The sequence below is a fragment of the Panicum virgatum genome, chromosome 2N (genome assembly GCF_016808335.1).
Source record: "Panicum virgatum strain AP13 chromosome 2N, P.virgatum_v5, whole genome shotgun sequence".
Classification (NCBI taxonomy): Eukaryota; Viridiplantae; Streptophyta; class Magnoliopsida; order Poales; family Poaceae; genus Panicum; species Panicum virgatum.
The window spans coordinates 43,316,941-43,342,860 of record NC_053146.1 but is presented as its reverse complement, the minus strand read 5'-3'; the positions used below and the strand labels follow the sequence as shown (position 1 = coordinate 43,342,860).

The following is a 25,920-nucleotide window of genomic DNA, read 5'->3' as shown; positions in this document are numbered from 1 at the left end:
GCTTCCGCTCGTCGGCGCCTTATTCGGTCGCACGTCTTCAACGCGGCGGGGATATGCACCTGATATGGATATACGCAGCTAGCTAGCTAGTAGGCGTTTGCAGATATACGCATTGTCTCATTGTCGCGAGCTGCAGGATACGCCATTTGTCGAGGTTAAGGTTGATCATCACCACTGGATCAATGTTTCAAATAGCGGGCTAAGCCATTTAGCGATCTTTGTCCAAAAATAAAATATAGCCGGCTATAGCGATAGCTAAAGGCTAAATTATATATGAAAAAACTTAACTAAATCTCTCTCAAACAACTATAGCTGGAGATAGCGGAAGCTATAGCTGGAGATTTAAAACCTTGAACTGATACATTCCCGGTACGTGAGGCGGACGGAAGCTCATCGGAACCGCCTGCGCCGCTGCCACCTTGGGCGCCGGCCGGTCCTCGGACACGGAGAAATTGCTGCTCAGCTCGGTCCCCCCGAGAATTTCACAGCGGCGGCCGGCGGCGGCAGGGTGGACGCCGGCCGGCCGCGTGGCCTCGGATACGTACGTTGGGCCAGTCAACCCCACTGCACTGCCCCATCGCTCGCTCATTCCAACCTCGCCACCCTAGTATTTATTGCCGCCACCAGCAGGCCGACGCACTCGATCGGTCATCAGGGCAGCGCGCGCCCCGCCGATCCGGCCGCCCAACCACCCGCCGCCGCCCGCAGATTTCCACCGTCGCGCCCGACCCGCCGGCCGGCAGAGGGGGCCGAGACGCGCGCGAGCTCCCTCGCGCTCCGGAACACGCGGTTTCGGGGCGGGCTGTCACCGGCCCACCGCGCCCGCGAGTACGTGTCGCGGGGCGGGCAGGGGGAGTGTGCGCCGCATACCCGGCCACTGGCCTTCGTGCGCGGGGCCCGCCGGTCATTTCTCGACCACCTGGAAAGCAGAGGCCGCGAGTGACCCCCCCCCCCCCCCCCCCCCCGCTGCCTCCTCTCCTGCCTGCGCGCGCAGATCGCCAGTGGCTGACCGGCCGCAGACAACCCCTCCGTCCTAGAGACGCAAGACGCAACGCAACGCAACGCAAGAATAAAGAGGACAGAGAGAGAGAGAGAGAGAGAGAGAGAGAGGGCGGGGTAGAGAGGAAAACAGAGAGTCCCCGGCCCAAGGAAGAGAGACAGAGAGTCCCAAACACTTGTAGTTGTCCGCGCGGCGCGCGCCAGGCACTGGAAAATCGCAGAGGGAGGGAGGGGCGCGGCGCGGCGCGGCGCGCGCGCTGTGGCGCTGGCCATGAGCCGGGGCCGCGCCTGGCCGGCACCCGATAGCCGCCGCGCCGCCGCTCTACTCCTCCTGCTGCTGGGAGTCGCCGTCGGTGGGCGCGGGAGCGGCGCCGCCGCGGAGGTCGAGGAGGGGGAGGAGGAGGCGGCGGTGGACTACGGCGCGGCGCTGTCCAAGAGCCTGCTCTACTTCGAGGCGCAGCGGTCGGGGCGGCTGCCGCACAACCAGCGGGTGCGGTGGCGGGGCCACTCGGGCCTCACCGACGGGCTGCAGCAGGGGGTGGACCTCGTCGGCGGCTACTATGACGCGGGCGACCACGTCAAGTTCGGCCTGCCCATGGCCTTCACCGTCACCATGCTCTCCTGGGGCGCCATCGAGTTCGGGGACGACGTCGCGGCCGCCGGCGAGTGGGGGCACGCGCTCGAGGCCATCAAGTGGGGCACCGACTACTTCGTCAAGGCGCACACCGAGCCATTCGTCTACTGGGCAGAGGTACCTCCTCTCCTCCTCCTGCTGCTGCTGCTTCCACTCTCTTGCCACTTCGAGGAACGATCCCTGGATCGGTCGTAAGGGAAAGGCCGCCCGGACGGAGGCCTCGACATGCAGTCATTGACCTCCTGCCTGACTGCTTGAATTTACTGCTGCTTGCTGCCGGGACGCGATCCATGGCGGATGATGGCGGCCATTAATAGCTAGCATGGCATGACCCGAGCTTGCGCCGTGGCTGACAGGTGGGCGACGGCGACACGGACCACTACTGCTGGCAGCGCCCCGAGGACATGACGACGTCGCGGCAGGCGTACCGCATCGACAGGGACAACCCGGGCTCCGACCTCGCCGGCGAGACCGCCGCGGCGCTCGCCGCCGCCTCCATCGTCTTCCGCCGCTCCAACCCGCATTACTCCCACCTCCTCCTGCACCACGCCAAGCAGGTGAGCTGATCGATCGGTTGGGTTGCCCGCTCATCACGCCCTGTCTCGACCAGTCAGCCCCGGTATCTCACTGTGCCTGTATCTGTACGGCGTCCGGTGGCAGCTGTTCGAGTTCGGCGACCGGTACCGGGGCACGTACGACAGCAGCATCGCGGAGGCGCGCAGCTACTACGCGTCCGTGAGCGGGTACCGCGACGAGCTGCTGTGGGCGGCGCTGTGGCTGCACCGCGCCACGGGGCGCGCCGAGTACCTCGACTACGCCGCCGCCATGGCCGACGAGTTCGGCGGCGTCGTCTGGGCCATGACCGAGTTCAGCTGGGACGTCAAGTACGCCGGCGTCCAGGTGCTCGCCGCCAAGGTACGCGCCATCCCTTGTCCTTCGATCACGAGCCGGCTGATTTGAAATCGATCGAAACCTTCTGTGAGCGCGCGCGTCCATCCACTCCCCATGCACCTCGCTAGTTTTTTTTTACTGATGGTTTCTCACTGACACGGTGGCATGACGGTAGAATTCGGCCGTGGCGTGCACCGGTTGGTGTCCGGTCGGGCCTGTCGCCCCGCTTTCCCACACGCCGTCGAAAAGCTGGAGCACGAAAGGCAGAGGCAGAGGATCCGACGTACTACTGTTCTCTCCTACGTCAAGCCCACCTGCTTTTCCAATTGTTAATCATCATCGCTTGTGCCCTCGAAAGACTAGAGAATTTTCCTTTCAATTTCAAAAGAATATTTTTTTTAAAAAAAGGATTCAAGTTTCGTGTCGGGCAACCCTCGGAACAATTCTTCCTTGAGGACTCGGGTATGTTTCGAATCGCTATTAGAAAATGCGCTGAGTAGTAGTATAGTAAATTGCGTTGGGTGCCGGTGGGTGAGCCGTGCAGCCAAGCGCCAGCATGACCCGGCCGTGCGGACTGCGGAGCAGAACCCATTCATCGCGGTGCCCCTCCTAGGTGAACCGGCGGCACCTAGACTGATCTGGAACTCCTAGGTAACTTCCCATGACGATCCACGCACCCTTTTTTTTACCCCGACCCCGACAGGGTCTGTTTGGTTTCATCCATAGCACACGTAGCATAAAATTTTGATCAATAATTAAGATTACTAAATAAAGATAGTTTATAAAATTAATTTCACAACCCCTGCGCTATTTTGTGGGACGAATCTAATGAGATCTTTGACTGCACGATTAGAAGTTGGTTACATATCTTTACTGTAGCTAATTATCGTTATTAAATTCGTCGCGAGAAGTTACACCCATCCATAAAAAAATTTACATTTAAATTTTGTTTAGTACTCCATATATGTAAGATTTTTTTTTTTAATAGCGCAACACAAACAAACGGGGACCCCGGGCACGGTTAGCCGCCGCCGCCGCCGCGCGAGCGGCACGCACGCACATCTCAGTTCCGGCCGGCGACGGATCATGGATGGGGTGTTCTTGCTTAACAGCGAGGGGAGTTAATGCCGCCACATGGCGTTATACTTTCCTGTCCCCAGAAAGAAACCCCAGTAGGATCCACACTCCGGTTCCGCTCAGCTATCACACACACTCCTCCCATGCATTGCAGCAACACCGAGTTCGTATCCCCTAAAAAAAAGCCCCACCGAATTAGCCCGGCGATCAGGGAGGCGAAGCCATGCCCGTCCACGGAAACTGTTGGGGCTGATGGCGACACGGGGGGACGCCGGGAGGGTCGAGATGGGGTCCAAGAACGGAACGCATCGTCGTCGACCGACGGATGCTAGGGACCAAGCCCGCTTTCCCCATCGGCTGACCTACCTTCCTGCTGCAATGATGGTGGCCGAGAAGCCTGTGCGTGTGTGTGTCACTGTGTCCCCGATGCTCCTGGCTCCTGAGAGCGGCGTAGGTAGCTGATCCGGCTCCGGTCGGCCACATGGCCGGGCATCTGATCAGGGGGTGGGAGCCTTTCGCGCTGAAAGCTGCGGCCGGGTGCTAATTCAGACGAGGCCTTTCTCAATCCCGTCCGCGTCAGGGTTTCCCTGCTGTTGTAGCCTGCAGGGCTTGCCACCACACAAAGTCCTCAAACTAACAGCTATTTACCCAGCGGGTTAAACTCCCAAACAGAGGAGCGAAGGTGCAGACTTAGCTTCTAAGACATGGCACCGATCCCCCTGTTGACAAAGTTCAGTAAAAAGAGTACGTCGTCCGAGGAGGACCCAATCATCTCGCTTTACACGAGCTACTCGGATCCGGAAGTTGGAAACACAGATGATCAGCCACCACGAAAGCAACGTCGCGAGATGCGAAGCAAGAAGAGCACGCTGCAAGTAGCTCCCCCCTGCCTCAGCGACCCGGCGGCCCCAACCGGGGAATCCCGGCTCTTTTCCTTTGCGCACATGTCATGTGCCCCCTCAGACATCCGTTCTACGGGTTCCAGATCATCAGTAGGAGTAGATCGCTCGCGGGTCGCGCGGCCGTACGTCATGGCCGTGGTGTTTGTATAATACCTGACCCTGAATCCCTGATCACCAGCAATGGACCAGGACCACGAATAGGAACTGAAACTTGGCAGTCTAGCAGAAGTAGGCAAGGCGGTCTTGAGCGCTTCGCTTCGACGACCTGCCCACGCCAAGCCAGCTGCGAAATTCTTCCGGCGTGAGTGTGACGGAATCGCCAAATTAAAACTCTAATTAAACGTAATGGCCGTCATTTGAACACATCGGGCGCATTAGCTTAACGGCTTAATTTGGCGATCCTTTCTCAACCCACGGCCTGATCGAAACAATACCGGAAGTTCCACGCGAAGGAGGGCGCAGATGGTACAAGCACAACGTAATACTTAAAAATATAAACACCATATGAGTACCAAACATTAGGTTTTACAACCCGAGTTCAAATATACGAATAATCTACAAACTTTGCATAATTTACAACTTTACAGCCGATGTCCGAAAGTTTTAGTAGACTATATCCTACAACTACACTAGCCTGCATAAGCCCTGATTAACCATGACTGGTCAAAAATTGAGGAGCTGCACACTCTGCCCTAAAGTGTGCAACCGACCACTCCCTAACCTAGGGGTCTCAGTTTCGCTCCACCACCTCCCACCCCTCTGTATCCCGGCGGATGAACTTGATACAGCAGGGGTAGAAGTCAACTTCTGTCTGTCCTGAAAATAATGGTGGCAACAAATCCTGAGTATACTAATACTCAGAAAGGCTTACCCGACCATTGGGTATACTTAGCCCACATAACTAGACATGCAAAGTTTTTTGGCCGGTGGTTGGTTTTGCGGAAAAATGCAACTACAAGTGAGTCCTTATTTCTATGTTTTAGTTTCAATATAAAGTAATCAATTTACTAAGCTCCAATGTTTTGCAAATCTACAACAATCATGGTGAGCAAACCATTAGTTTAGATCATGGCAATCCACATCTCATCTCAATTTATTCTATTTCCTTACTACGATGTGACCAAGAGATCAGGGCCCTCATGACCGTGAGACACGGCGAATCGATCCGATTTAACCTTGCAAGGTGAACTTAATCAACACGGCACGCAAAAGCCCCGTTGGACCCCACGCACCAACATTTCCCCTCCCCGCCTCGAACTACAGAACCACCCCATCTACATATAGTCAGTCGAGCTCAACGTGAGACCACCAAAAGTAAACATATGCATCACATTTCACCGCGACTACTCGACTCGCCCTAAGGGGTGGTGATGAAGTTCTGTACTTTCGAAGCAAGCCAGTACTCGGCTTGCCGGTTTCGACTACCTCCTACTCCCGGCATGCGGTTAGTACAATTCAATCCCCGATCAGCACAGCCGACAACGGAACGGTCCTTAATCAATACAGATGGGGCTATACCTTCTCCCATCCGGTCTCCCATCCCTTACCTTCCATCTTGAATATAATAAAGCACATACTGTAATATAAGGACATCCTATATCTCGCGAGTAATAGAATTATCACTCGACTTATATCGAGCCCTATTAAGCATAGCAGTGCTAACGACCTATTCATACTAGTATGAGGCCCAGGAAAAACTAGGAATCATGCAACTAAGGTTTCAACCAATTTCTAAACCTAATGCACAAATATTAGAGACATATATAGATGACATAATTTAAAATATTAGGATGTGCACCGGGGCTTGCCTTGAGTCTGCGGCTCAGTGCTAGGGTGAGATGGCCCTTGGACTTGCTCCCCACGATCCTCCTGCTGCGGGGCTTGCCCCTGCGTCTCCTGTGGCTCCGCAACCACCTCATATACGACTCCTTCAGCGGCGACGTCTATACCCGGAGTTTCGCCCGGAGTGTCAAAAACCCGGAGTATCCGGGCATATACCCGGAGTCTCCGGACCCGACAGCATTTTTCGCCCCAAAAACTGAAATCGTGATTTCTAGCAAAACCAATCCACAAAAAAATCGAAACCCTCCTAGACCCTAGTAGAGTGATTCATAAGAAGACGACTAACCGGAGGAAATCAATTTAAACCCCCTAGAACAAGTGACTTGCCAAACCCTAGCTTATTTACCTTGGGCGAGCTCTTCCTTGCATCAAGGGCATGAACCCAAGCCGTCCAGGGATGGAGCACGCGGGATAGATGATCCACCACCCAAGTGAAGCTCCCGTGGACCTTGGACCAAGGGTGGAGGGTTTTGGGTCTCTAGGGTTTGGGGTGAGAGAGAGCACGAGAGAGAGTGAGAGAACACGGGAGAGGGTGAAAGAGAGCACGGGAGAGAGTGAATAACGTGTTATAACATTTGGGAACAGCAAAAGGACCAAAACATGAGATATAAAGTTCCAGGTCCGGAGTATCCGGAAGAATATCCGGAGTATCCGGGTAAATCCGGAATTTCCGGATTCATACCCAGAGTCTCCGGGTTCCGCTGGCTCCAGGATTTGAAATCGAGTTTTGAGTCGATTTGTGACTCGACTTGTAACCGAGAGAATTTGGTCACTAGTTAGCTAAGTTTAACACTTGGGTGTTACAATCTTCCCCCTAAAAAGAAATCTCGTCCCGAGATTTAATGGATGTGGTAAATTGAGGAAAATGGAACTTGGTGAGTACCTTGATACATTTGTAACAATTCCGGATATTTAGACCGAATGAAGTCCTCCGTCTCCCAAGTAGCCTCTCGCTCGGAGTGATTACTCCACTGGACCTTATAAAAATTGCTGGTTTGATTCCGAGTAATCCGGGTCTTGTGATCAACAATCCTTACCGGATGCTCTGGATAAATAAGATCGGGCTCCAGCTGCAAATTTTCCGTATCAACAACCTCAGTTGGAACTCGGAGGCACTTCCTGAGCTAGGATACATGGAAGATATTGTGGACCGTCGATAAATGTGGTGGAAGCTCCACTCGATATGTCACCGGCCCACAACGCTCAACGATAGGAAACGGCCCAACATAGCGGGGTGCTAGCTTTCCCCGTACTCCGAATCGTTGAACACCCTTCATTGGAGAGACCCGGAGGTAAACACGATCGCCAACTTCAAATATCAGGGGCCAGCGTCTCTTATCTGCATAACTCTTTTGGCGGTATTGAGCGGCTTTCAAATTTTCCTGTATAAGACGAACTTGGTCCTCAGCTTCGCTAACCATATCGGGTCCAAAGAAGTTTCGTTCACCGGCTTCCGACCAGTTCAATGGAGTTCTACACCTCCGTCCATACAAGGCTTCAAAGGGTGCCATTTTGATACTTTCCTGATAGCTGTTGTTGTAAGAGAATTCAGCGAGGGACAGGCACTCATCCCATTTCTTACTATAAGAGAGTACACAGGCCCACAGCATATCTTCCAAAATCTGATTAATCCTCTCGGTTTGGCCATCGGTCTGAGGATGATAAGCCGAACTGCGGATCAGTTGTGTACCTAAAGCGGCATGGAAATGTTCCCAGAACCGTGCAATGAATTGTGCCCCATGATCTGAAATAATAGTATTAGGAATCCCATGGAGACTCACAATACGGTCCAGGTACAGTTGAGCATATTGCCTCGCCGTATAAGAAGTCCTTACCGGAAGAAAATGGGCTACCTTTGTGAGTCGATCAACGATTACCCAAATGGAATCATACCCTTTAGAGGTGTTGGGTAGACCGACAATAAAATCCATACTGATGTTTTCTCACTTTCCTGAAGGAATATTCAGAGGTTGAAGCATTCCGGCAAGTTTCAAATGGCTTGCTTTCACCCTCCGGTAAATGTCACATTCCGATACATACTTAGCAATTTCTCGCTTCATCCTCGTCCACCAAAACCTCTGTTTCAAATCTTGGTACATTTTATTGCTACCCGGGTGGATAGAATACCTAGAGAGGTGAGCCTCATTAAGAATCTGCTTTCGAAGCTCTAAATCTTTAGGTACCACCAATCGATTTTTAAACCAGAGAACTCCCTCACTATCCTGATGGAAACATTGAACCCGAGGATCATTTTCGCTAAGCCTCTGTCTGATCTTGCTCATGCCCACATCGTTTCCCTGAGCAGCAATAATTTGATCCCGAATGGTTGGAGTGAGGGTAATGTTGGTAAGTGTACCCTCAGCTATCATAACTAGATTCAACCTCTCCATTTCTTGACATAGAGTTGCATGCACAGGTATTGCTGAGGTGCAGTTGCAATTCACTTTTCTACTTAATGCGTCTGCAACAACGTTGGCTTTGCCCGGGTGATAATGAATCTCCAGATCATAATCTTTAATCAGCTCTAACCACCGCCTCTGGCGCAAATTTAGCTCACTCTGAGTAAGGATGTACTTGAGACTCTTATGGTCGGAGTAGATATGTATTGGATTACCCAAGAGATAGTGACGCCAGATCTTCAGAGCGTGAACCACTGCGGCTAGCTCCAAATCATGGGTGGCATAATTCTCTTCATGTCGCCTAAGGGCTCTGGAGGCATAAGCAATCACCCGCTGATCTTGCATGAGAACACAGCCGATCCCCATGCCTGATGCATCACAATACACATCAAAAGGCCGAGTAACGTCCGGCTGAGCCAAAACAGGGGCCGATGTCAGTATCTTTCTCAAAGTCTGGAAAGCTTGTTCACATTTGTCGTCCCAAACAAACTTCACCCCTTTCTTAAGCAATTCCGTCATGGGCCTAGCAATTTTAGAGAAGTCCGGTACAAACCGGCGATAATAACCTGCTAGCCCAAGAAAACTCCGGATCTCTAGAACGGAGGTGGGAGCTTTCCAATTCAGGACATCCTGAATCTTGCTAGGATCAACAGAAATACCCTTGTCTGAGATGATGTGGCCCAAGAACTGGACTTCTTTGAGCCAGAAATCACATTTGCTGAATTTAGCGTACAACTTGTGTTCCCGCAGGCGCTGAAGCACAATGCGGAGATGTTCTGCATGCTCCTCCTCATTCTTGGAAAATACAAGAATGTCGTCAATGAAAACCACGACAAACTTATCTAGCTCGGGCATGAACACCGAGTTCATGAGATACATGAAATGAGCAGGGGCATTTGTCAGCCCGAAAGACATAACCAGATATTCATACAGCCCGTATCTGGTAGAAAAGGCCGTCTTAGGAATATCTTCTCCTCGGATTTTGATCTGATGGTAACCCAAGCGGAGATCAATCTTGGAAAACACCTTGGCACTGAACAACTGATCAAATAGGATATCAATTCGGGGAAGTGGATATTTATTTTTAATTGTGACGGCATTTAGAAGTCTATAGTCCACGCACAACCTGAGGCTTTGATCTTTCTTTTTAACGAAGAGTGCTGGACAGCCCAGGGCGAAGTGTTAGGACGGATATAGCCTTTATCGAGCAGCTCTTGCAACTGCTTCTTTAATTCCGCTAGTTCATTGGGTGGCATCCGATAGGGTCTTCTAGAGATGGGTGCCGTGCCCGGTTGCAACTCAATGGCAAACTCCACATTTCGATCCGGTGGCATGCCAGGCAATTCATCCGGAAAAACATCCGGGTATTCACACACCACTGGTATATCGGCTAGGCTCTTGCCCTCGGTGTGGTGCACAATAGGAGTCATCGACTTATGATTCATCAAAGATAGTGTCATGGAACCATGAAGAGGAGAGTTTACGTACACCACATATGATGACGTATCTAGGAGAATCCCATGAAATTTCATCCAATTCATTCCAAGAATAATGTCCACTTTCTGAGTTGGCAACATAATCAGATGAGTGTCAAAGATTTTTCCTTGGAATTGCAAAGGTACTTGCTTAACCGTTTGATTGGTTATTGATTGCCCTCCAGGCGAATGTATATTGTACGGAATCGACATATTTCCTATTTCCAATCCAAGTCTAGTAGCACAATCCTTGCTAATGAACGTGTGAGATGCCCCAGAATCAAATAATACCGTAACGGGTTGATCGTTTATGGAAAACGTACCCGCCATCACTGGAGCTCCCTCTGGAATGCCCTCGAGGGTGGTGTAGTGCACTTGCCCCGGCTTGAAATGAGCCACGTTCTGTTTCTGGCTCTGCTGACCGGACTGCTGGCCCTGCTTTGGTGGCATCGGGCAGTTCCGTGCAAAGTGTCCCAGCTACCCACAGTTGTAGCACGGGAATAAATTGGGGCGCATCCCCGGCTGCTGCACCCATATCTTCTGCTCATTCTGCTGAGGAGCAGGAGGCCTAACTATCCCCTGTGACGATGTGTACTGAGGGGGCCTGTATCCCCACTGCTGCTGTGGCTGGTGCTGAAAAGGGGCTCTCTGTGGGCCCGACTGCACCAAGCGAAACCTCTGGGGAGTGCTGCTTGAAGATCCCGCTGCCGGCACCTTTCTTTTCTTCTCTGCCTTGTGAGCTAGGTGGGTGTCCTCCTGAATGATAGCCCCATTGACTAGCTCACTAAAAGTGTGAAATTTGACCATCGCCAGGCGATCCTGGAGCTTACTGCTAAGCCCCTGCCGGAAACACGCCTGCTTCTTCTCATCAGTGTCTACATGGTACCCGGCATATTGTGACAAAGTGTTGAAGGCCTGAGAGTACTGTAGGACACTGCTGTTACCCTGTTTCAGGGCCAAGAACTCTGTGAACTTCTTGCGAATGACCCCTGTAGGGATGTGATGTGCTCTAAAGGCGTTCTTGAACTCCGCCCAGCTGAATCGAGTGCCCGCCAGAAACATAGCCACATGATTGTCCCACCATGTGCGAGCAGGGCCCCTAAGCTGTTGAGTGGCAAATCCTGCCTTGTCCCCATCATTGTACGGGTGCAGGGTGAATTTGGACTCTATGGTCCGGAGCCAGCTGTCGGCTTCCAGCGGCTCATCTGCTTTGTGAAATAACGGCGGTTGGGTGCTCAGAAATTGCTCATATCCAGGAATAGGTGGCTGGTGGTGATGCTCAGGCTGCGGCGCTCTGCCCTGCGCCACAAGCTCACGGAGGAGTGCCGTCTGCTCATCGCGCCCAGTGAGCATGGCCGCAATGGCCAGAGCCAACTCAGGAGGGTTCGGTGGCTCTCCCATTCTGCATTCAACCATAGTTGAATTAGCCCCAAAAATTTTGATTACAAAACAATCAACCATGGAAGAAGGCAGAAAGCGCAATTTAAATCAAAAAGCCGGAACTCTTTTTGCAACTAAATCCGGACTATCCGGATTCTCACCCGGAATATCCGGGTACCCCGACCCGGAATATCCGGAACTATATCCGGAGTATCTGGATATTCATGTCACGTTTACATTGTTCCCACCCACTAAATGCAAGAATCCTTTTAAATCAATGAATGGCATGATGCACAATGTATGATCGTCCTACGGTAATCTCTCAGCCCCAACCCAACAATCTAGCTACAACTCTAACATTAGCTATATAGGGCTATTACGATTAACCCCCGCCCACACTACTAAATAACATTTTGCCTTAAGTCGAAGTTATATTTTTAAGTCGTAAAAACCCTAAAACTAGTCATGCTCGTACCATCCCCAGTGCGTTTCGGCTCTGATACCAGCTGTGACGGAACCGCCAAATTAAAACTCTAATTAAGCGTAATGGCCGTCATTTGAACACATCGGGCGCATTAGCTTAACGGCTTAATTTGGCGATCCTTTCTCAACCCACGGCCCGATCGAAACAATACCGGAAGTTCCACGCGAAGGAGGGCGCAGATGGTACAAGCACAACGTAATACTTAAAAATATAAACACCATATGAGTACCAAACATTAGGTTTTACAACCCGAGTTCAAATATACGAATAATCTACAAACTTTGCATAATTTACAACTTTACAGCCGATGTCCGAAAGTTTTAGTAGATTATATCCTACAACTACATTAGCCTGCATAAGCCCTGATTAACCATGACTAGTCAAAAATTGAGGAGCTGCACACTCTGCCCTAAAGTGTGCAACCGACCACTCCCTAACCTAGGGGTCTCAGTCTCGCTCCACCACCTCCCACCCCTCTGCATCCCGGCGGATGAACTTGATACAGCAGGGGCAGAAGTCAACTTCTGTCTGTCCTGAAAATAATGGTGGCAACAAACCCTGAGTATACTAATACTCAGAAAGGCTTACCCGACCATTGGGTATACTTAGCCCACATAACTAGACATGCAAAGCTTTTTGGCCGGTGGTTGGTTTTGCGGAAAAATGCAACTACAAGTGAGTCCTTATTTCTATGTTTTAGTTTCAATATAAAGTAATCAATTTACTAAGCTCCAATGTTTTGCAAATCTACAACAATCATGGTGAGCAAACCATTAGTTTAGATCATGACAATCCACATCTCATCTCAATTTATTCCATTTCCTTACTACGATGTGACCAAGAGATCAGGGCCCTCATGACTGCGAGACACGGCGAATCGATCCGATTTCACCTTGCAAGGTGAACCTAACCAACACGGCACGCAAAAGCCCCGTCGGACCCCACGCACCAACATTTCCCCTCCCCGCCTCGAACTACAGAACCGCCCCACCTACATATAGTCAGTCGAGCTCAACGTGAGACCACCAAAAGTAAACATATGCATCACATTTCTCCGCGACTACTCGACTCGCCCTAAGGGGTGGTGATGAAGTTCTGTACTTTCGAAGCAAGACAGTACTCGGCTTGCCGGTTTCGACTACCTCCTACTCCCGGCATGCGGTTAGTACAATTCAATTCCCGATTAGCACAGCCGACAACGGAACGGTCCTTAATCAACACAGATGGGGCTATACCTTCTCCCATCCGGTTTCTCATCCCTTACCTTCCATCTCGAATATAATAAAGCACATATTGTAATATAAGGACATCATATATCTCGCGAGTAATAGAATTATCACTCGACTTATATCGAGCCCTATTAAGCATAGCAGTGCTAACGACCTATTCATACTGGTATGAGGCCCAGAAAAAACTAGAAATCATGCAACTAAGGTTTCAACCAATTTCTAAACCTAATGCACAAATATTAGAGACATATATAGATGACATAATTTAAAATATTAGGATGTGCACCGGGGCTTGCCTTGAGTCTGCGGCTAAGTGCTAGGGTGAGATGGCCCTTGGACTTGCTCCCCACGATCCTCCTGCTGCGGGGCTTGCCCCTGCGTCTCCTGTGGCTCCGCAACCACCTCATATACGACTCCTTCAGCGGCGACGTCTATACGTATGCATATGACATGAGAATGTATGCAATATAATTTGAAACTTTGAAATAAATCTTAACCGATTACAAATACTACTAACCACACAACCCGACGTTCATAACTCTGCAAAACCGGAATATCCGGATTTAAATCCGGAATACCCGGATTCCCAAATCCGGAGTTTCCGAGGCTATACCCGGAGTTTCGCCCGGAGTGTCAAAAACCCGGAGTATCCGGGCATATACCCGGAGTCTCCGGACCCGACAGCATTTTTCGCCCCAAAAACTGAAATCGTGATTTCTAGCAAAACCAATCCAAAAAAAAATCGAAACCCTCCTAGACCCTAGTAGAGTGATTCATAAGAAGACTAACCGGAGGAAATCGATTTAAACCCCCTAGAACAAGTGACTTGCCAAACCCTAGCTTATTTACCTTGGGCGAGCTCTTCCTTGCACCAAGGGCTTGAACCCAAGCCGTCCAAGGATGGAGCACGCGGGATAGATGATCCACCACCCAAGTGAAGCTCCCGTGGTCCTTGGACCAAGGGTAGAGGGAGGGTTTTGGGTCTCTAGGGTTCGGGGTGAGAGAGAGCACGAGAGAGTGAGAGAACACGGGAGAGAGTGAAAGAGAGCACGGGAGAGAGTGAATAACGTTTTATAACGTTTGGGAACAGCAAAAGGACCAAAACATGAGATATAAAGTTCCAGGTCCGGAGTATCTGGAAGAATATCCGGAGTATCCGGGTAAATTCGGAATTTCCGGATTCATACCCGGAGTCTCCGGGTTCCGCTGGCTCCAGGATTTGAAATCAAGTTTTGAGTCGATTTGTGACTCGACTTGTAACCGAGAGAATTTAGTCACTAGTTAGCTAGTTAAATCCAAGTTTAACACTTGGGTGTTACAGTGAGGTGAGCAGAGACGAGTGAGAGATCGAGCGCGCCATGCCCAGCCGCCAGACGGCCAGCACCCCACCCAACCGAAGAACCACGGGACGGCCAGGTTCGCCGACACCTCACGGCCTCTCTCGCCCAGTTGTAAACCACTACGCCTATAGCTAGCTAGCTGCTAGGATCAGCTGCGGTTGGTCGAGCGACGTACGGGTGGCCCCCGCGCGGCACGTGGCCGCGCGCCTCGTCGACGTGTCCGCCGCCGCGGTAGCCGCCGGGCGCCGGGCGCCGGGCGCGGCCGAGGTCGTCACGACCCACGCACGCGTCTTTCCTCCCTCGATGTCGATGGCAATAAAGGTCAAGAGCGAGGTCGCTGCATGCGTCCGAGCTAGCAGCGCTGCAGACTGTTCCGCCGATGGACACAGGTCACGGAAGGGCCCGGTCGCGGTTTTTCCTCCGCGCCGGGACAAAACGGGCACGAGAAATTCGGGAACCCTTCCCTTTCGTGGATGGAGGGTTTACCCGTCCCGGCCGGCTAGCGCGCCTGCTGCTGGCTGTCTGCCGGTCGAGGCCGAAATAGGCGGCCGGAGACACTCCCGGGAACATGGCGGCCAAAATGGGGGCATCGTCACCTAGCTAAGGATCCGGGTGGAAGAAGCTGCTGCCGAAACTTGGCCGCGCATGGCTTGATTAGACGGCGTGCCGAGCGATCCGGTCTGGTCTGGTCGTCCCGGCGTGCCAGCCCGTTCTCGCGTTAAGGTTTGTGGCTTTGTGCTCGGCCTTCCTCCCTCGATGGACTACAGCTCCATCTTCTTGTACGCGTACGTGACGCGCGCGCGGCGGGGCTCGGCGCGACGTGCACGGTGTGGTAGATGGAGGAGTGTGGCGCCGCTAGCTGCGCCCGGCCCGGTCGAGGACGACGTGCGCGCGTCGTGCTCGTCGCAGACTCGCCGCCCCGGCGGCCCGGCCGGTTGCGCGGCGGCCTAGGCGTAGACCGAGCAAGGGCGTAGGTCCATCGCCTTTCCCATCTCATCACTGTCCCGAGGGCGAGGTGATCCTGGAGCGGCTAGTGGAGAGGAACTGGGAGAGAGTGATGCGCTGGAACTCCCGCGCCATGCGCTCTGCTGGGTCCACACTCCGGAGTCCAGAAAATATAGAGCCACCTCTAATTTTCCGTGTATACCCACCTGTACGTGTTGTAGCTAGATATGGACACCCGATGTTGTTGACATTTTAGTTTGGACTTGATGGTGGGCAATATATTCTTAAAATACACTAGCTTCTGAGTTCTAGTTCCGGGGTGCCGTATCATAAAAATGTAGGAAAAAGCTTTCCAAAAGCTGGTTTATTGGAATGTTTTCACCAATGGCCAACTTGTGCTCTAGACGTTGACATTTGAAAAGAATCTGCATAGACCAGAGATGTTGATATTTAGTCTGGACTGGATCGACAACATGCTCAAATACACACACCAGTTGCGTCTTTATTTCACCCCTCTTCTTATATACAGTATTTCTGAGAAATTGGGTGCTCATATAGGAGCCATTCCTTGCACACCTGCTCTGACAGCTGCACATAGTTGAATTTTCTGTATAAATAAAAAAAATGCCGTGAGGAAACAAAACAAGAGGCGTGGAATAGTTTATTCGTTAGTTCCACAACTTATACGTAGAACAAGTAACTGAAGTTTTTTTAGTATAGGATTCATTGGCAAGCATTTAGGGATAGATGCCTGCTGGTAGGAGCAGTACGATTAACCGTAGTTAATCCGACCCGTGCACGGATGGATGGTCCAAGCAGCAAATGTTGCCATCAAAGTGGTTGTTGGGCTAATAACATGCATTCTTTAGCGTAGGCTTTTCTGTTGCCGTGTCAACGATCCCACACACATACAAATTAATTGGTGATGCCCAGAAGGAAACGAGACAAAACATCCAGTTTTTCCTGAAGTGAATGTTCATGGCATACAGCTAGCGGACCATCTCTCTTTCACCTTTATTTTCGCGAGCTCCACTGGTAGTGGCGTGGCGTCCACATTTATCTCCAGAGCCTTGACGCGTGCCCCAAGCATTGTTTCTTTCAAGAAAGCATCCGTGGCTCTGTCAGGGGTAGCTATATGCATTTAGGGTTCCATAGCCTGATGATGGTGGATTATTGCAGTGATCATTCGTCAATTTGTCTAGAGCAAGTACTACTAAGTTCATCCCAGCTGAAAGATTATGTAAAAGTGTACGTGTGTAAAAAGTTTTGGCAAGCCCGTCCTTTAGCCCTAATATTCCCTTCATTCTAGAATACAAAGTGCGGTTTGACTTACCTTAGCAACAAATCATAGTAACAGAAAAGTGCTTCTAAATGGCAATCATCAAATGATACATTTTTGTAAAATAATTTTTTATTGTGTTAGTCTAGTCTCATAGTCAGGTCCAACTCCTTGATGCCTTTAAAATTCCAAAACTTTACAAGATTCCCCATCACATCGAATCTTTGAACACATACATAAAGTATTAAATATAGCTAAACAAAATAACTAATTATACAATTTGTCTATAATTTGCAAGATGAATCTTTTGAGCCTAGTTAAACCATGACGGGACAATAATTACCAAATACAAACGAAAGTACTACAGTGTTTTACAGCCAAAACTTTGTGCATCTAACCAAGGGCCAAGATTAAAAAAAGGTCCATGTCTTATATTTTGGGATATATTTGATGATGGATGCAATATATAGTGTTATGTATTAGGAGTCTTCGAAAAACAAAGAAAAAAATCCATTGGGTTCAGAAACCTAGCAAAAGATATATTCTTAGTAAAAAATTAGTAATAAAAGTGGAATATGCCGCATTTATTATTCCAAACTCGCATTCATTCTGCACCAAAAGCTGGCGGGGCGGGATCGCGAGTTTAAATCCGGGCAGCGACGTGGCAGCTGCTGGCCGCGCCGGTACGGCAGCTGTCCCACCACCCCAGGCCCCACCGGTCGGTGAGCAGAGTTCGTACGTGGCCCCGCCGCCCGGCACCATGAGAGGATGGGGAGTCAGAGTGTCAGACGCTGCGTTGGCGCCGGAGAGCGACGCCGGCCGGCCAGCGCCGTGTCGGACCACCGTGCATGTGGCCCGTCGCCTCCCGCACCGACAGCATCCCTGCGCCGGAATCAATGGTGGTCGTCGTGGACCGGCTGGCCTGATCGGAATTATCGAGCTGAATCGCAGTTCTTGCAAGCAGTTGTTTGATTGCTACTGCTGCAGGTGCTGCTGGCCTCCTGCGCCAACCCTTTCTTCTGCATGTCATTCAAGTTTACGGGAACGGCGGCAGCCTGAAACCCTGAAGCATTTCACGAATCACGAGTCCGGTCGATCCCTTTCGATTCGGTTGTTAATTAACACGATTAATTAACTGAAAGATCGATCGACGGTTGGGGTCGCGCTGTCGGGGTAGGCCTCCAGCCCTACAGTAATTCTCTCTCACACCACTCCAGCTCCAGCCTCTAGCCACCAACCAAGTAACAGTATTTTTCTCTCACACCACTCCAGCTCCAGCCTCCAGCTCCAGCCTGCCGAACACGATGGTTGATTGGACGCTCTGGTCAATCGATACAGAGCTCGCACGCATGCGCACCGTTCTGACAGTGATGCCCATGCATGCTGTTGGTGTTGCATTGCATCTCCGTGTCACGATCGTGTCCAGTTACCTACCTACCTAGCTAGCAGTAACAATTTTGAGAATGTAGTACGTAATACTACTGAGCAAGTTTTTAACAACCTGTGTTTTGTGATCCATGGATTATCCAACAACAGCTGCTGCTGGAGGGCGACCCGCAAGCCCTGCAGCACCGCGCGGTGCTGGAGCAGTACAAGGCCAAGGCGGAGCACTACCTGTGCGCGTGCCTGGGCCTCAACGGCGGCAACGGCAGCGACAACGTGGACCGGAGCCCCGGCGGGATGCTCTACGTGCGCCAGTGGAACAACCTCCAGTACGTCTCCAGCGCCGCCTTCCTCCTCACCGCCTACTCCCGCTACCTCTCCGCCGGCGCCGCCTCCCCGGGGCTCCTCCGCTGCCCGCGCGGGGCGGCGGCGCCGGCCGAGCTGCTGGCCCTGGCGCGCTCGCAGGCGGACTACATCCTGGGCCGCAACCCGCTGCGGCTCAGCTACATGGTCGGCTACGGCCGCCGGTACCCGGTCCGCGTGCACCACCGCGGCGCCTCCATCGTCGCGCACAAGGCCAACAGCCGCTTCATCGGCTGCATGCAGGGGTTCGACGACTGGTTCGGCCGGGGGCGGGCCAACCCCAACGTGCTCGCCGGCGCCATCGTCGGCGGGCCCAACTGCCGGGACGAGTTCCGGGACGACCGCGGGAACTACATGCAGACCGAGGCCTGCACGTACAACACGGCGCCCATGGTCGGCGTCTTCGCCAGGCTCCACCGCCTGGCCACGGCGGAGGAGGGGTGCCGCCGGAGGGGGGCGGCTGATGAGGCGGCGGAGTGTAGATAAATGAAGGGGGATGGTTTCGGTGGGTGTCCAAGGCGGGGAAATTCTTTTTTCTTTCTCGTAATAAGCTCGATTATTATTACTAGCTTCCATAAAATTAATTTTTTGAAGTGTTAATATGAGAAAGATAAAGAAAGAGAGAGTTTTGAGTAGTGAAAGAAAGAACAGGAATCATAGTAGTGGAGGAAATAAGGATGAGAAAAAAAAAGGTGTGTGCAAAAGTACCTGTATGTTTTATGTAGATGTCACAGAACTGAAAAGAAGTGTAATGTTCACTGGAGAACAGTAAATACATAATCAACATAGACAATTACATGCATCTTACAGTATGTTTCTTTTTTGCTCGTGAGCTGGTCTTTTTTTTTCCTTCGCAGGCGTTTCTGACTCTGAATGTGGAGGAGATGCACTTTGCTCCTTGTGCATGCCCACATGTGATCTCAAGAAATTTGCATTGGTTATTTCGGTCCCTTTGCTGGATCCACCATCTGTTTTTTTTTTGGAGCAAATCCACAACCATCTGCCGATCTGCATATGCATTGCGGGAGCGCTATGTTTGGAGGCTAGCATGGGCCCTTCCCATTGCATTATTTGGGCCTAGCACATTCTGAATTCAGTCCACTGGGCCATAACAGTTTTGGGACTTGGGCTTTTGTTTCAAATAGTTTGGACTGGGCTTTCTCAATGGATTTTGGGACATTCCTTCTTTTTTTTTTCTGAAATCGAACATGGGACATTCTTGGTACCACACGTCCAAACGATTGTTCTTTAGATTTTGGTCGATGAACCAAATTTTCAAATTACTTTGAACAAATCAGGCCATCCAAACTCCAGAGTCTAGACACCTTTAGAGTAAAATCCATCATCGGTCCTTAAACTTATACCGTTATGCCATTCCAGTCCCTAAACTTGCGAATCGACCATTTATGTCCTGAAACTTGTTTGACTATGTCATGTGGGTCCCTGAACTCAGAAATCACTTGTTTAGATCCTCAAATTTGTTCAGTAGTATCATCCCGGTCTATTAATTTGATTTTGAGTCTTATCGAGGTCAAAATAATACGATCTAAAAACTCTATATCAAAATTTAATTCATAATATTTTCATATAAACTTGAATGAAGATAAACTTTATATCAAAATTGTAGTCCTCGATGCGACCTATAACTTAGAAGTTGAAAAGTTTTAAAATTAAAACTATTTAGGGTAAAAAAATATTATTGTAAGTCTATAGATTTTGAAATTAAAATTAAAATTTGGCACACTAAACAACTTCAAATAAAAAAGTATTCAACTACAAAGTTGTAGATCGTATCGAGAGCTATAATTCTGATATAAAGTTTATCTTCATTTGAGTTCATATCAAAACTTATGAATTACTCCCTCCGTCCTGAAATATAAGTTATTCCAACAGTCTTGGAGAGTCAAAGTTTTTCAAATTTGACCAAATTTATACAATAAAATAATAACATTTATGATATCAAATATATACCATTAGATTCTCCATTAAATATATTTTATAATATATATGTCTGGTGCCATAAATTTTTATGATTCTCACTAAAATTTTTGTCAAAGTTGAAAAACTTTGACTCTCCAAAAATGTTGGAATGTCTTACCTTTCAGGACAGAGGGAGTAATTCTTAATATATAGTTTTTAGATCGTCCTGTTTTGATCCAAATTAGACTCAAAACCAAATTTATGGACTGGATTGATACAACTGAACAAATTTGAGGGCTTAAATAGATGATTTTTAAGTTTAGTAATAGAACGATACAACTAACAAATTTAAGGATTTAAACAGTCAATTTACGAGTTTAAGAATTAAGATAACACAAGCTAATAAGTTTAGGGAATGATGGACTTTTTTTTGCGACTAGCAGTGATGGACTTTACTCCACCCTTTATAAACTGCTTTGTACAGTCGTACTGACTACTGACTGACACGCTGACCTCTCACCGGCCGAACCCAACCGCTAAGTTGGCACCGAGCCTCCGGACGCGAGCCGCGACCCAGCAACCGCCGGCGCGGCGCCGCCTACCGCCTTCGCCTCCGGCCGCGTCACCGGCGGCGACCCCGACCGCGTCACATGACCAGGAACCACACCCCGAAGTCGCTCGCCGTCCTCCTCCGCGCCCGCATGCACCCGGACGCCCTCCCCTCCTCGCCGTCGCAACTGTCCCCTACTCCGCCCACTGACCCCGACCCCGCCGCCCCACCCGCGGCTTCCGTCCGCCACTGGCTCCATGCCGCCGCCTCCGCCACCTCCCCGCCCCCCGCGACTCTCGACAGCTTCTCCGATGGGTACCGCTCCCTCGACCGCGTCGGGCGCCGGGAGGTCCTCCGCTCCCTCGCCACCGACTACGACGTGCCCCGCGCGCGCGTCCGCGACCTCATGAGACAGTACATGAGCGTCGCCTCCGCCGCGGCGATAGGCGTGGATGGCGCGGAGGCGGAGGAGGGGAAGGAGGGTGCTGCAGCGGCGTTGTACCGGATGGAGCGGGGTCTCCGGGAGGCGCTCAGGCCCCGGTACGCCGGGTTCCTCGAGGCCATGAACGCGCAGCCCGGAGGACTCAAGCTCCTCGCCGTGCTCCGCGCTGACCTCCTGGCCTTGCTGGGGTGAGATTGATTGCTATCGACACTGCTATTGCCATGCTTTTCTGTTGTTGTGATGAGAAACTTGGGGATTTAATTAAGGCCTTGGCGATCGCAATGTGCAACGCAGGGAGGAGAACGCTCCAGCGCTGCGCGCCCTGGACTCGTACTTGAAGGAGAAACTGGTGACTTGGCTCAGCCCTGCGGCGCTGACGCTCCACCAGATAACATGGGATGATCCTGCCTCCTTGCTAGAGAAGATTGTGGCATATGAAGTTTGTGGCCGACTCCCTGTTGATTTTTGATTTGGTGCATCCTGAATTGTTAGTTTGGTGTTCCAACTGATGCTTTTGTCTCCATTTATTTAGGCAGTGCACCCAATCAGGAATCTGATAGACTTGAAGAGAAGATTGGGTGTAGGCCGCCGTTGCTTTGGCTACTTCCATCCAGCAATACCAGGTCAGATTGACTCTTTACTTGCTATTGTGGCTTGCTGCACTTCTAGAGTATTACTGCCTACTGTTGATTTTTTTTTAGATAAAGGATTACCAATCCGGCCTCTATGACGAGACATACACAGCCAAAAGAACATAGTTTGCAAAAGCTGGAAAAAAAGCACACCAGTCACTAGAGAGACTCCAAACTACTGCAAGCGATAGACATGCTTGCACCCTCCTTTAACTAAATCAAGAGCTACTATCTCAATTAGTCTGCTCAAGCTGGAGAAAGTGTTCTTGGCGAATCAGTCTTTCAAGTTCCAAATAACTCTGCAAGTGTGCCTAGTCAGATGTGCATATCTAGTTTTGTACCATAAGGGTGAGAAATGTATGATACCAATTATATACTAGTTGTCAAGACGTTAAGTGCAGCAATTAGCTATTTGCTGGATGACTTTTCCTGAATTGCATTTACTTTCTCTGAGTGATTTTACTGCCTTTATTAACATTAGGGGAGCCCCTGATTTTCATCGAAGTTGCTTTACACAAAGATATGGCTGCATCTATACAGGTATTAAACTGTCATAGTTATATTTGGCTAAATTAGTATTCCATTTCACCACACCTTATATTCTTATTGTGTCACTAGGAGGTCTTGTGGGATGAACCCCCGACTCCTGAATCTGAAGCCAGCTGTGCACTGTTTTATGCAATATCGTCTACCCAGGTAAACAAAGTCGCTAAAAATAACAAATTTAGTTCCGTGATGGGCACTAGTGTGACCACAAACTGGTGCCTAGAAGTCTAGAACTGATCATCTATTAATATTGCCAGCCTGGCTTATCAGGTATTAATCTGGGGAAGTTTCTTCTCAAGCGTGTGATTGATATGTTGAGAAGAGATATGCCTTCAGTACAGGTAACACTTCAAATATGTATCTCTGATCATCACTATTATATGCACATCTTTGTTCTTCCCCCTGTTCGGCTGGTCAACCAGCAGCTGGCAGGTTGCTGCTGCTGGTGGCTGGTTACTCACATTTCAGTGTAGATTCAGCCAACCAGCAGCTGACCTGGCATCGAGCCGAACAAGGGGCTTATTTTCATTCTGTACCGATCACTGCGAATGAAATAGCTTTGTTTTTCTATGATGTCTGTTGATTGCTTCACTTAAAAGTGTAGTACATACTGTTTCCTGTAAAGTCATTTGTTTAACATCGCAAATAATTCACCAGACATACTAAGCTCATGTTAATCTGTAGCTATTTTTACAGATACATCAAACATCATATACTTCTTTTTTGATGCTTCATGCAGATTTTTGCAACACTGAGCCCAATCCCTGGTTTCATGCAATGGCTTCGTGCTAAACTGGCCTCCCAAATGAAATTAGCAGAGACGGAATCGCAAGAGGGTAATTCATTAGAAGGAGCTAGCTCTACTTTCAGAGAGTCCATTCTTCTTCCTGATGAAGAGAAGATGATTCATGATGCCATGTATGTTCCATTCCAAGATAATGTTGCAAATTCACATGTTTTCAGTGCTGTTCTTGTTTTATACTCTCTCCTATTTTAATATATGGAATTTAGGACAGGCTAATTTGTTAAAAAATAAATCAATTATCTTGTCCCAAATGTCAAATATCTAGATATGCAAGCTAATTAGTTAAAAATGAACTAATCAGCTTGTCCTAGAATTCATATATTTGAAAGTTGAAACCTGTTTTCTGAGTTTTTATATTTTTTTTTAAAAAAACATAGAAAGAGGGTAAAAGTCTGAAAATTGCTTCATAATGATCATCTGTGTTGTTACTATCACTGCAGTGAACAAGCTCATGGGAAACAAGGAATTGAACTATTGCAAGATATACTGAAAACAAGTCAGTGGGTAAAATCCGAAAAATTATCTGCTGCACTGAAATCTCCTCTGATGCGTTTGTGTGCAAGGTATGCAAAAACATTGTTTCCTCTGTTTGTGCACTAGTTCATTTTATGAGTAAGTGGAATGCCATATGTAAATTGCAACTGTTGATAGTCTTCTGTTATAATGTATAGGTATCTTGCCAGAGAGAAAATCCGAGGAAAAGCTTTAGATGCTGTTGCAAATTTTCACTTGCAAAATGGAGCAGTAAGTGAGCCATCACAAATTCAGTTTTAAATCTTAAATGCTGAGGAGCATATGTGGCTTTGTTGAGTTTAGAAACAGAAACTTATGTCTGTTTTACCTATGCCAGGAAAAAAATCAAATATTTTTTCAAGAATCATGTTATAATACTGTAGTTTCTTTTGCTGATGTAAGCCCTTTTGTGCTTATTTTGTTCATAAATTTGGGCCTAATTGTAAGAGGATTAGCTATTTGAAATCATTTGGTGGCTTCATACAGCAACACTGGCTAATTTGGCAGATGATTGAGAGAATTAACTGGATGGCTGACCAATCAGAGAAGGGCATTCAACAAAGTGGAGGTATCATGGTCAATTATCTTTACAGGTATGCTTCTATTGGGCTACTGGCGATGCTACTACATATGGGTGAGTTTCGTGGACAACTTGTTCTAAGTGTATGATAACTTACAGGTTAGAGAATATAGAAGAGTATGCACTGTCATATTCCGGCAAAGGGCTTGTCCATTCTTCACCTAGCCTGTCCCAGTATCTTGAGGTAACTGTTACCAGCGTGTGATCTATACCGATATATATATATATTTTAGTGACCTGCCCCTTTTTAGTTTTTACCACATCTGTTTCATTTTTCATGCTATCTCACTGAGAATTCTTCTGGAACAGCCAAAGGATACGTGAAACTGAATATTCCAGGCACGAATTCTGTTTCCACCAAGGTATTAAATCAGCCATTGGATACTTTGATCGAAAAGAAGGATATTATACTGGCCTTCCTCTATTAATTGTGAACGTAGAGAATTCATATGATAGGTCTTACGGTTTTATAGTTTGTAAGAGGGTAAGTTTGAGATAGCTGGGATGATGTAACGGAAATAATGCACATTATGTCTGCCTACTGCGTAAGAATACCAGGAGGAAAAAGAACGTTTAGATAGCTGGAATCAGGCTGGTCCAGGCCTTCAGGGTCTACTGTATATTCATGCACACTTTTTTTTGGCACTGTTCTGCGTATGCTTCGGTCTGGTGAACCATGTTGGCTTCTGCAGGGGCAAATTTCAATGTGCATCGTCCAGTATTGGCACTGGTGTCTGCACCTCTGCACGCCCGCTACTTGGGATAGATTGGTCATTGGTGTATCCGGGACATGTCACCGTCCTAAACGACTTATATTTGTAATCCGATAGAGTATGCATGGTACCTGTATAGTATAACCTGTTGAAATTGTTCTTAAGTGCAAGCTAAAGAAACTCAAGCCTGAGCATGCAGATCATTGACAATCCCCGTTAGCTTTGTACTAGAAGTTCTCGCTGCACGGCTGAAACCAGAGCCGTGCACACTACAAGGTAGTGTGTGGTCAAGAGAGCGATCAGAACTATCAGAACTCGAAAGATCCAAGGCTTTGCTGAAGCTCAGAGAGCTTGTATGGTGTTCCAAGCTATGATCGTGGCTCTCGAGCTTGTTTGTTTGGTTTGTCAGCTAATCAGTCAGCAGTATTTTTCTTTCACACTAAATTAACACTAGTCACTAGTCAACCAGCAATATTTTTCTCTTATAATAAATTAGCATCAGGTACCAGCACAGTCAAACGAACAGAGTGGAATTGAGTTAGCTCGGTGGAAAAAAAAAACGGAGAGTCTCGAGACGATGATATGAGCGGCTGGTAC

The 25,920-nt window shown here is 49.2% G+C and overlaps 1 protein-coding gene and 1 pseudogene across 4 annotated transcripts; both read left to right on the top strand.

The window, feature by feature from the left end:
* The first annotated feature begins 1,076 nt into the window (after nt 1-1,076).
* LOC120660591 lies at nt 1,077-19,434 on the top strand (annotated as a pseudogene).
* Nucleotides 19,435-21,054: 1,620 nt separating this feature from the next.
* LOC120660589 (malonyl-CoA decarboxylase, mitochondrial-like) lies at nt 21,055-25,526 on the top strand. 4 transcript variants are annotated; one of them, XM_039939168.1, is made up of 14 exons: nt 21,055-21,722; nt 21,829-21,973; nt 22,067-22,157; nt 22,648-22,706; nt 22,785-22,862; nt 22,970-23,053; nt 23,452-23,630; nt 23,958-24,080; nt 24,189-24,261; nt 24,368-24,427; nt 24,517-24,623; nt 24,710-24,794; nt 24,920-24,972; nt 25,303-25,526. In XM_039939168.1, the coding sequence occupies exons 1-13, from the start codon at nt 21,193-21,195 to the stop codon at nt 24,932-24,934; spliced, it is 1,629 nt and encodes a 542-aa protein (XP_039795102.1). In that variant the 5' UTR covers nt 21,055-21,192; the 3' UTR covers nt 24,935-24,972; nt 25,303-25,526. The 4 variants fall into 4 exon arrangements, with proteins under 4 accessions (XP_039795102.1, XP_039795101.1, XP_039795103.1 ...); XM_039939167.1 differs by having other exon boundaries at nt 21,056-21,722; nt 24,920-25,493; XM_039939169.1 differs by lacking the exon at nt 24,368-24,427 and having other exon boundaries at nt 21,057-21,722; nt 24,920-25,493.
* The last annotated feature ends 394 nt before the right edge of the window (nt 25,527-25,920 follow it).